The 12,454-nt window shown below is 37.3% G+C and overlaps 1 protein-coding gene across 3 annotated transcripts in view; it reads left to right on the top strand.

Moving 5' to 3' along the window:
* Window positions 1–10,306, top strand: part of JCAD (junctional cadherin 5 associated) — a 66,747-nt gene extending 56,441 nt beyond the window's left edge. For all 3 annotated transcript variants that reach the window (XM_070766826.1, XM_070766824.1, XM_070766825.1), the window contains 3 exons: window positions 204–477; window positions 2,999–6,495; window positions 8,502–10,306. In XM_070766826.1, the coding sequence (XP_070622927.1) occupies window positions 242–477; window positions 2,999–6,495; window positions 8,502–8,536 (3,768 nt within the window). In that variant the 5' untranslated portion in view covers window positions 204–241 and the 3' untranslated portion in view covers window positions 8,537–10,306. The remainder of the gene's footprint in view (window positions 1–203; window positions 478–2,998; window positions 6,496–8,501) is intronic.
* Window positions 10,307–12,454: the final 2,148 nt, after the last annotated feature.

Raw genomic sequence — 12,454 nt, 5'->3', positions numbered from 1 at the left:
CACTTTGTTGTGAGCCGCCCCGAGTCTGCGGAGAGGGGCGGCATACAAATCTAAATAATAAATAAATAAATAAATAAATAAATAAATAAATAAATAAATAAATAAATAAATAAATAAATAAATATCCTCTTCAATGTGTATTATGCATTAGACAAAATAAATAAATAAATAAATAAATAGAAATTCTTTGCCTCCTTTTTCAGTGATGGTGAGATACTGAGGTAAATAAAACAACGGCAGTATGTTCAGCAAGGATGGCCTTCTGATTACATCTGCAGTTCCAGTTGACAGAAATAAGAACGGAGATATTGGTAGGCGGTCTGGTCAGGCACCCCTGAATGGTTTACCACTCCATCCCGGAGCCATACCCAAGACCAATACAGCAAGAGGACACGACCAAAGTAATCTGGTCGACGGAGGGAGGCAATGGAGTCCCTCCTGTGAAAATTTCACAGGTCCAGTCAATGTACAAAGAGGGTAAGTATTTTCTTTCTAAATTTTCTCAGCTATTTGTCAAGTAATGTTGAAGTGCAGACACCAGGAGTCGTAATTGGGCTGAAAGCATCATAGAACAATAACATGTGCTTCAACAGGTTGAATGCACTACATATATCACAGTGAGAAACTGTGTGGCCAGGTAATGTGGGTCCCTACCTCCTTAATATTAATAATTTAGGCAAAGTTAATAAGCAGTGTTATGTTTTTCCATGTACTTATCAATTCTATAGATATATTCTAGAAACTCTGAAGAAAAACACAGCCAACCTTGCAATATTTTAATGTTATGTTTGTAATCCTATTTGGACCAGAGTTTGCAGCTTTTACAAAAGAACGTAGTATGTCCTCTCCATCTTGCTCTCTATGTAGCCAAAATATGTAATTAAAATATGAAAAAGGCCTCGAGAATTTCCCAAATAGCTTTTTGGAATTGGTAAGTGTTTTTACCTCAGTTACAAAATTATTTTTTTCAGCACTGTGAAAGCTTTGAATGGTCTCTGCAGAAGGCAATTGGTAAGTGAGGTCTGCCTATACTTTCTTCTGATTACAGAATCACAAAAACTGCCTTGTGCAGTGACCATTCAAAGTTATTATGGTGCTGAAAAGATAACTTTGCAACCAAGGCAAAATAAATAATATAAAATCAAGTAGTGACTGGCTCCTAAATTGAGGTGTTAAAGAAGCTCTAATCTTTTTATATGCTTTTAACTCTAAATTTAGACACTTTCTATTTTTTAATCATCTACCTTGAGTGTCAATCAATAAAAGTTAGGATGAAATATTTGATGACAAAATCCTTTTACAAGGAGAAAAAAATAACCTATGATATCAACTCCAATCCTTTTTTATTGTAACTGAAAACTTGTTGTGACTTTTATGTAAAAAAGATTGCCCTGATTTCTTCTCTGCTTGTTTTCACTGCAATTTTTGTGGGGTGCGGATGGAGTGTTAAGTGTGAAAAATATTTCATGCAAAATTGACCCAATTTAGAAAAGGTAGCTGCTCATAGTTTTTAATTAAAAAAAAAACTCATTTCAAGTTGTTATAAAACGTTTACAGAGAACTTGCTTGATATTATGTCTGAGGGGATTATTGAATGAGTAATTCAATCGCACGAGTGATTGAAGAAAACAGAAAATTCAGAGGGCAGCTTTTGAAAATGGATAGAAATATAAATGACTGCAGCCACCCTGATGAAATGTTTTCTAACTTAATAAAAATTAGCTGTTTGCTTGGTAAATGTAATGCTTGGTTTCTGCTTGAAGGAGGAAAGGGAATGTTTAAAGTTTAAAAGAATGTTTAATGTTTAAAAGAAGAAGTTTAATACATGAACAATAGGATCAGTGAGTCTTCGGAGAGGGGCGGCATACAAATCTAAGTAATAAATAAAATAAATAAAAATAAATCAATATTTGTATTATGTACTCAAATACACACACATTTTCATTATATTCTGTAAAGTATGACTTGTGATAGACATACATATTCACACACAATATCTCCAACACTGATTTTGTTAACAGAAATTGGCAATGCTAGGAAGATAACATGTGGAAGAGAAGAGTGGATTGGTTTCTTTGTTGCTTAGTTTTGTTTTTAGAGGTAAAATTGTCTTAAATTGAAGATTTTAAATTAACATCTTCCTTCTAGATAATGTGTAATATTATCTTACCTGCCAACATATACTCCAAAGTGAGAGGAAGAATTCTCTTCTAGTTTATACAAAATTTATTTCATGCTATCTGAAATTGTGGTTCTCTTGATATCCTGCATTGCCTTAAACTCCTGCTACAAATATCAATAAACTGTGAGAAAAAACCTTTTTTTCCAGGAGTCATTGGAAGGTCAAGTTAATGAACAAAGACTAAGCATTTAACTGCATACAATGAAAATATTGAATATTGTCATAATTCAGGGAATATAATTGCACAGGTTCTAGACCCATTTTGACATCCCACAGATGTATATCTTCTCATGCATCTCCATTTTTGCTAAAGTATTCTGATTTCTCTTTTTTTATTGTGCATCTTCAGTTTGCCACAACTTAAAAATGAGACATAGTTACATGTCCCCAATTGATATTTTAGGATTTCAAAAGAGCATAAAGTTTACTGGATGGCAGGCTGTGCTGAAAAGAAGAGTGTGTATAATTAAAAATAATTTGTGTTCTAAAATTTGTTCCAGGTCCACAACTGTAACTCTTTTTAATTTTAAGAAGCTATATTTGGAGGGAGGGATGTCGATGTGGTAAAATGTAACACAGCAGTTTCCTATCATGTATACATTATGCTGAGGAAAGTGAGGCATGTTAATTATAAAATATAGCTACAATCCAAACTCTTTTGAGATTTGTTGTGAAAAGTTCTGTTTTTTGAAAATATGAGGCAAATAAGTTGAATGTCTCATGATTGTGGCTGGCTCAGATTCTTTACTAACTTAGATCCGAAGAAAAGAAAACATTTACAAAAATCTCTTCATTGGTACTTCCTTTCATTTGCAGGCTTTATGACCAGCCCCTGCTAAGTAGGTCTTCACATTCGAAGAAAGAGAAAAACAATAACTTCCAAAGACAACTGTGTCAAGATTTTGGTGCTCATGATTATTCTGCCAGAGTAGATTCTGAAACAATAGGAATGGCTTCAGCCTCCGTCTTGCTTGAAGGTAAAAAGTGGTTGAACAAAGAAGGATTAGAGGATATGAGGAGTAACAAAGAGGGAACCGTAAAACCTCTCGATGACTACAGAAGACAAAGTTCTGACAAATATTTGAAACAACCAATTGCATTTGGACAATGTGAGCCTGATATAAATAATAAAGAAAGGCCGCTTCAAGATGTGTGTTCAGGAAGGCAAAACATCGTGGCTTCCCATGTTAAGAATAAAGCCCAAACTTTCCCAAGATTTATTTCATCAGAGATTTCGAATTATGTTGAAATTCCTGCTGTAGGCAGCAGTGAACAGTATAAAGGAAATCCTGAGTTGGAATCTCTGAAACAGTCTGACCCAACAGCTAGGCCCAAGTCTGGCAGACCCCTGAAGCCTCCTTCGTATGAATTTCATCAACAGAGTAGGGGAATTGTGGAAAGCAACCCACCACAGGATGGACAGCAAAAACCCAAAACCATTTTCTATGTGACCAGAGTTGAAGAATCTAGCTTAGAGCCCCCGTTGTACATACCCCCTCCATCTTACAAATCTCCTAGTGAGCAAAGTAACAATCAACCTGCACCTGACTCCAATGAGCAGTCCTTTGAGGTAATACAAAATGTAGAGGAGAGTACTTGTAGTAGTTCCGAGTCTTCAATTGATCAGCTACAAATGGAAGACGAAGAAAAGAGTTTGCATAGTAATGCACAGGTGGGGTTTCTGGAGAAACACCTATCTTCTGTTCAATATATTCCTTTCAATGACCCTCGAATACGGCACATTAAAGTAATACATCCAGGTGACTTTCAGGTGGAGGATCAAGCAGAGGGTGCAAATAATACTAGTATCGTCAATAAAAATCATGTGGACCAGGAGTTCAAAAATTCAGCTCTTGATCAGAACAGTTGTGCCTTGTCCACCCAAAGAGGCTTTTATGACACAGGCAACGGGATAAACTTTGAATATCCCAAAGCAAGGCAATCGTCTCAAAGCTCAGGTGCAATACTAATATCCCCTGAAATTTGTACGAAAGTGAAAACCTTTCCTTTCCAAGGAAAAAATCACTTAAATAAAAAAACGAACGAAACTATGTTTTGTTTGGTGTCTGTACCTTCTCAATCTGAACCAAACATTCCAGTTTCGGGTAGAGTACAGGGTGCCAGTGGGGAGGATAAATCTGAGAGCAATAGAGATCTAAAAGAACAGAGTTTCCTGAGTATGTCTTCTACTGATTTAGAGCTGCAAGCCCTTACAGGAAACATGATCAATAAAGATGTGTCAGAGAAACAAGATTTTCAGAGAGCAGAGTTCAAACAAATGCACAATCTCAGCTCCAAGAAGTCTCCTAAGCACAAAGAGCTTGGGTGTTTTGGCTCCTGGACATCCAATGAGTATAAAGACCCGGAAACACAAACTAGTTTCAAAGAACAACCCAAAGCTCGGCCTTTCCATGGGTCACAGCTGCCTCTCTATGGGTCATATCTGAAAAAAACAAGCACACTGACCAATGGCCACTTCTTAAAGTATGGTCCATCTACTACAGAATCGGCACCAAGTAGTTTACCTGCTGATAACAGGAACAATAGACCAATCCCTCCCCCTAGGAAAGCTCCGCTTAGCAAGCCCAATGGCCACGTCTTGTTAAAGCATGGTCCATCTACTACAAAATCGGCACCAAGTAGTTTACCTGCTGATAACAGGAACAATAGACCAATCCCTCCCCCTAGGAAAGCTCCGCTTAACAAGCCCACCAAACCTGAGTGTCCTAAGACTCTAGTCAATCCCAAAACAGGCCAGAATGAGGTTGGTACTTCATCCACAGGGCTCCCCAGGCAGAAAAATGAACCCAGTTTTGCCCCTAAGGAAGAAAGGAAATCACCTTGCAGTATCAAAGAAGCTTTTGGGCAGTTTCTCTTAAAGCCTGTGGGTCGGCGACCATGGGATGCAATCAGCGAACTGGAAAGTTTTAACCAGGAAATTCAAAAGCAAGAGGACAGGGATGATGGTGGTAAAGAGAATGAGGGAAAGTATGAGAGAGAGGAGGAGGAGGAGAAAAAAATGAAAAAAGCAGAGGAAAAAGCATCTAAAACCGATGAAGCCAGCCAAGACCACAGATGTAGCATCCAGACAAAAAAGGCAAAAGTAGCCAGTCCCTTGTTTAAAAAGGGAACCAATAAAAGTAAACATGAAAGTGAAAATATTTCTAAACCCACAGTTTCAAGAGCTGTACTTAGTGAACTTAGAAATGTTAGATCAGAGCCAAGAGAATTGGATAAAACAGTAAAGAAAACGAAAGGAAACATAAATCAAAGACATGATAATACAAGAAAGATTATTAAACTAGCTATCCGTCTGCCTCCAGTGAAACCAAACATTTCAGGTTGCTCAGACAGTGCAAAGTCTAAACTATTCAACACCCTTAATACTAGGGAAGCCAATGCTGAAAACCATAACAATAAAGATTTGGATAAGCTGAAAATGGCAGCAGGCAAATATATCCCTACTTTAGAAACGGCATCTGTAGCACCATTATCTTTTAAAAAAAGGAACCAAGGGCATTCTGACCCAAATCTGAGATCTGTTGACCTGGATGGCAATGGAGGAACAAGCATTTCTTCTACAAAGAAGATTCCATCCAATGAATCCCTTCATACAAGAGCATCTAGGATCCTGGGCATAGAGGTAGCTGTGGAATCTCTAACCACTGATAACAAAACTCTTCCTCCTAAAAATTCTGATAAAATGGCACAGAGCAATCAATTGCCAAGCAAAAATATACCGAGGGCTGAGATGACAACTGGTATAGCTTCTTCCAAAGGAAAGCCAAAAAGCACTTTCATTGGAGAAAGCGTCTTAGGATCAGTGAAGGACCAGCATAGTGGTGGAAAAAAGTTGACCCAGTGTTCTCAGCAGCATCCTGACCTTAGTAAACACCAAGCAGGGCATGCTCAATCTCTTAGAGCCGCTGTGCCTCCACTTGACGAAAGAAAATCACTCCCATCAAACGTAGAAAAGAAAAATAGACGTAATTCAAAGATAACTGTGATCAGGCAAGGCCAAGTGGCCTCGGCTGCAAACCGAGCAGCCTTGGATCGCATGGCGCGGATGAAAGAAGTCCATTCAGTTTCTCGTATGAGACTTCTCAGTACAAAGAATGAGAAATCTGGTGAGGATAGAGAGGAAGAAAAGGAACCAGGAGGGAAACGCAATGATTCTGCTGTTGGCCACACTGAAACCCCTCGCAGACTGTCCCAAGGCAGTTGTGTTTCCAAGCATGTAATCTCACTGAATGAGAAGGAACATTTAGGCAATAGGACTACAAAGAAGCATGAAAGAGATTTACCTAGCTCAGGTAAGATACATTTTTCTCCAGGATTTGTATTGGGAGATGCATACATATTTTCCCAGAAGGGTCTTAAAAAGAAAATGCAATTTCCAATTTGAATCTTAGGTCTGAATTCTGCAGATGGAATTTGTTTTGGCAGGGAAAAAGAAGATAGACAATAGTTAGATGGGTACCTTACCAGATAAACCAGCTGTTTGGGGTTTGGGGTTTTTTTTTTTTTTTTACAGGTACAGTATACACCATTATAAATGCCCTAGAGTGAAAGATGCTGTAATCCTGAAGGAATTTGCTATCTTCTTTTCCACATGCCCAGTCTTATGTTTTTAACTTAAATAACTTCTGGTTCTGCTTCAATGCTCACCCATCATGATTTCCAGAAATGAAGAGAGAGAAATAAATGTTTGGATCATCTGGGGCTTCATTTAAAGCAAAAACAGTTGCCCACATGCTGAATGTGAAATCTCATAAAAACCAGGTTCTCCATTTTCATATTTTTGCGGAGTTGTTAAGTTGCCTTCAGACTCTCTGTAAATGTCTAAAAGCTGAAGGTTCTTATGGAGCCATTTTTCCAAATGGTTCTGTACCATATAGTTTTGTTTCTTTTCATTATTGCTTATTTCAACAGTGGTTTCATTTTACTTTTGAGCAGGGGAATCAGTTAATTTAGATTAGTTCTTTTATTTATTTAGTGCAGCGGTCCCCAAACTACAGCCCGCGGGCCGCATGCGGCCCACTGAGGCCATTTATTCGGCCCGCGGGTGAGTCACAGGAGCACATCTAATTTTCCATGAATAAAATGTGGTATTTTGTTAGTAACTAATATCAATCATCAAAAAAGTTGCAAAAGTTTTTTTTTCTAATTTTGTCATCCAGTTACATTCATTTTCTTTTAATTAAATTCCCTCCTCAAAAAAGTACACCAATTATATTTCTAACTTATTAACCATTATGCCAAAGTGCTTCCTTCTTTCTTTATACATTTTTCTATAAGCCAAGAAAACCTTGTGTAGCCAATCAGATGTTAACAAAAGAAAATTAAAAACAAAACATAAACTTATATGAATTTCAGACTTCTTCCCCCCCTCTAAATAGTACATTCCCATTTTGTTTTTTACTTTAAAATAAGGTATGTGCATTGTGCATAGGGATTTGTTCATAGGTTTTTTTTATAGTCTGGCCCTCCAACAGTCCGAGGGACAGTGAACTGGCCCCCAGTGTAAAAAGTTTGGGGACCCCTGATTTAGTGTATAAGAATTGCTTTAATCTGATCTTCCATCATTCGGAGCAAGATGAACAAACATCACAGAGAAGATGGGAGGTGGAATCTTAACATTCCTGGCAGACAACATATTGGGGAGGACGCCTTAGAAATTTTGTTGTTTATTAGTCAGATATTCCATTTGGGGTTTGAACAAAGGTGAGGGATTCCAGTTATATGAGGGAGGGTGAGATTGAGAGCAAGATTCAAAACTGTGCTCCAAACAGGATGTTTTAATGACATGAGCTTTAATTAATTTTCTTAACATCTTTAGAATCTGTTAGGTAAAGCATATCCACAGGTGATCTAAAATATGGGGTGAGTTTTTCTTTCTCCCCAAATGATGATCCTGTTACAAAGACATTTATATTTCTAAGGAATGACTTCTAAGATAACTATAAAAAGTAACTATAATTTTAGAATGAGGCAGATAGCTTCCAGAAAAGCCACAATGCAGAGATTGTGAATGTGTTTTAAAATTTTCTGGATCCTTTAAGTGCTTTTCCATTCTTCTATCCTTATTAGCAGGCAAACTTTAATTGATATTTCTTTGTTGACATTTCTTAGTGGTAAAATGAAAGCATATGTATTTAGTTTGTCAACAAATTGCTTTAGTATAAAACTTTTCGCAATTTTAATTTGGCTGTCTAGTACAAACAGAATATAGAAGCATAAGAAATAATAAAAATCCTGTATAGATATAATTGTTATGAATTACTAGTACTAATAACCATGCTCGCTTCCTATTTTACAGAGGTCTATGATCCGAGCCAGGTTGAAAGGGTGTGATACAAAAAGAGCTGGATTTCAAGAGTTTTCAAATCTTTGTGAGGCATTTTGCTAAGTGGCACCATGTGGAAATATCCTTATGCCTCCGTGTTTAGAGTGTGTTGGGAAAACATCGTACCTGCTAGAGAAGAAAAAACAAGTCTTTGCAGAGAATGTATGCTTTCTGGAAACATACATTCCACTTTCATGGAAGAAAGTGGGATGTCCTTAATCTGGAACCACCTGTTTTTCAAAGCATTAAGATTTAATGGCTCTACTTGGCATGGGTTGGCCATTTTAAAACTGAATTGAATACTGTTCAGTCAGAATGGTAAACAGAATTTTTGGGAGGGGCTCAGGGAAACGGTTGCTTATTCCTCTGTAAAAAATGTAAACAGGAGAGATTAACAAAATTATTTTTTTCCAGAAACAATGTGAATTCCTAAGTTAAATATCCAAACTTTTGAACTCTCAGCCTTGTTGGACATAAAATGGGTTGCAAGAAAACCACTGTTGCCTTTCTGTTCAAGGGGATGCCTGAGAACAGGACTGAATGCCAAATGTCTAACTCTGAAATCACTTGGGACTTGGTGTAAAACAGCTTTGAGTGGAACTTTTTCCTTCTTGCATGTCAAGACAATGCAGACAAATGTACCCTTGGAGGAGGTGAACCCAAAATACGCCAGATCATTTTGCCGCCTCTGACCTCTGATCAAGTCAAACCAGGATCAGCTCCATTTTGACTGCTGTTCTGCCTTCACTGTTGTGTAGTTCATTCTGTTTCCTTTTTCCTTTTCGTAGTTTTGGCTCAACATTCATTGCACCACCAGCTTGCTTGTTTGCTACAGCACACATCCTTTTCTAATCCAAGCAATACTTTTGCAAAATGTGACATTCATTTTCTATCATGTGGGCAGTTTACCAATTCTTTCATTGGTAAGGCCTCTTCCCACCTCATTCCTGCTCTTCTAGGTGAAACTACTTAAGAAGAATTTATTTCTGCATCTTCTACACATTCTACATTAGCGCCTCTCTACAGCTGCCATGCTGTGTATTATAATATTTGTTTATGTGTATATAAATAGTGTTATAAAGGAGGTACCTAAACCTAGAGGGGCTAAATTTTCTTATTGCTTGGATTGGTCCTTTTAGATGAGGATGTTGCTGGTGTTGGTTCAATCGATTAATTTCCACCAAGTTAATTTCCAAAACTTAAAAAGATCAGTTTAATATGTTTGCATCCTTAAGTATGTAAATTTTGTTTGTAGTGATGCAAATCCTTGTACTACATATGTACCCATCAATAGAAATAGGAATCTTTTGCCAGTATTTAATTCTTGGAGAAAATCTGGGACCATCCCTATATAATAACAAGGAGATACTGCTTCTTTTCACTTGCCGTTATGGCAACTCTAGCAATAAGCAACAAAAGAATATGTAATTTCAATCATTGAGGCTCAGTGACATCTTTATGATGTTGTGATTTGTGCCTATATTTGAAACTCTTGAGCCTGATTTGTAAGCACCCATCTTGGTACAGAAATTCAAAAAATTGCCCACCTTCATATTTGAATGTTATATTTATACCTGTTTTGTTTAAGGGAAATCGTATAGGATCCATACTTGTAAGCACACAAAAAAGTTATTTTTGTCACTTAAAAATATGTTTCTTTGGATTTAGGGAAAAAGCTTATCCATTTTTCCAGGAGTAATAACAATTACTCAGTATTTATGTATCTAATTTGCCTGTTATTCTTGTTATTTGCTAATATACGTCTGGATATAATAGTATTCGTGCCTGCCTGTTTTGTGTCTTTTTGTTATTCTATCAGGACCATGTTAACCTATTAAGTATTTTAGATTAATAGGTAACATACAGGTGAGATACAGAGACAGACAGACACACACACATTCACCCACAAAAACTTATTTGACAAAATAGACTGCTTTTCACCCCCCCAGCAGCTATAATCCCTTATTGATAACTTAGCTAAGAAATTTATCTAATATTTAAAATGTATTATACATTAAGAAAAATAATGTATAGTTTCTTACTTAGATTTCTTTCAATTCTATTTCACACTTCCAGCAGTTAAAAGATACCAGGGTTTTTTTTACTTCTAACCAGATTTTAGCTATTTAAAGGAAGGATCCTAGATATTTCCACTTTTTGATGCTTTGGAAACAATTGACATGGATACATTATCCATTGTCATTCAGGTGCTAAGTGCTAAGTCTGTACACAAGGTATATTCACAAACATTATTCAGCTTGCATCCAATGCATTTTATTTGTTTTTATTTTATTTATTTATTGGATTTGTATGTCGCCCCTCTCCGGAGACTCGGGGTGGCTAACAGCAATAACAAGACAACATACAATAATAATCCAATACTAAAAACAATTTAAAACCCATTATTATAAAAACCAAACATACATACAGACATACCATGCATAAAATTGTAAAGGCCTAGGGGGAAAGAGTATCTCAATTCCCCCATGCCTGGTGGCAGAGGTGGGTTTTAAGAAGCTTACGAAAGGCAAGGAGGGTGGGGGCAATTCTAAACTCTGGGGGGAGTTGGTTCCAGAGGGCCGGGGCTGCCACAGAGAAGGCTCTTCCCCTGGGTCCTGCCAAGCAGCATTGTTTAGTTGACGGGACCCGGAGAAGACCCACACTGTGGGACCTAACTGGTCGCTGGGATTCATGCAGCAGAAGGCGGTCCTTGAGGTATTCTGGTCCGGTGACATGAAGGGCTTTATAGGTCATAACCAACACTTTGAATTGTGACTGGAAACTGATCGGCAACCAATGCAGACTGCGGAGTGTTGGTGTAACATGGGCATATTTGGGAAAGCCCATGATTGCTCTCGTAGCTGCATTCTGCACGATCTGAAGTTTCCAAACACTTTTCAAAGGTAGCCCCATGTAGAGAGCATTACAGTAGTCGAGCCTCGAGGTGATGAGGGCATGAGTGAATGTGAGCAGTGACTCCCGGTCCAAATAGGGCTGCAACTGCTAGCTGGAGAAATATGGGAGCAGAAGTCCACACGTCTTAAAGATGTTGATGTTGGAAAATTATTTTACTGGGAACAGAAATTTATAATACAGTTATTATAGGTAGTACTCACATAATAATGACTGATCGCTTTATAAATGTATAAAGGCCAGAGAATGAGTGTTTTTCAGCCTACAAAGCATCTCTGGCTACTGAAAAGACCCCGTTGTCATAAGAATACATATGGGGTAGCTTTACAACTGGTTGTGGTATTCTGCAGTCACATGATTGTGACTTACGTCTTTGATTAGTCTCCTGCAAAAAGACATCCGTTCAAACAAATGGGTTCTCTTAATGAGTATCACATTTACTTAATTGCCACTGTGAAAAAAATGAAAACTTGCTTCTTGGTGTATCTTGGTTTAGGACTATAACAACTTATCACTTCTAGGCTCAATTAAAATCATATGCTGAGAACTATTTGTACAAGGTGAATAGTAGACATGTTTGCTTGTTCATTTTAAGTAGCCCAAACCCAAGGAAATTAAGTTACTGAAAATAAGTTACAAAATAAACTCTTTTAACAATCAGTTGATCAGAGAAGTAACCAATTCTAATCATGGAGTAATTCTCAACTATTAATGATAAGGCTTATTCCCTAAAAAACAATAAGTATTTATTTTTATTTATTATTTATTTATTGGATTTGTATGCCGCCCCTCTCCGTAGACTCGGGGCGGCTAACAACAGTAATAAAAAACATCATGTAAATCCAATACTAAAAACAACTAAAAAACCCTTATTATAAAACTAAACATCCATACAAACAAACATACCATGCATAAATTGTAAAGGCCTAGGGGGAAAGAATATCTCAATTCTTTTCAAAGGTAGCCCCATGTAGAGAGCATTACAGTAGTCGAGCCTCGAGGTGATGAGGGCA

Source organism: Erythrolamprus reginae, chromosome Z, assembly GCF_031021105.1.
Source record: "Erythrolamprus reginae isolate rEryReg1 chromosome Z, rEryReg1.hap1, whole genome shotgun sequence".
In the NCBI taxonomy this organism is placed as follows: domain Eukaryota; kingdom Metazoa; phylum Chordata; class Lepidosauria; order Squamata; family Dipsadidae; genus Erythrolamprus; species Erythrolamprus reginae.
This window is presented reverse-complemented; position numbering and strand designations above follow the sequence as displayed.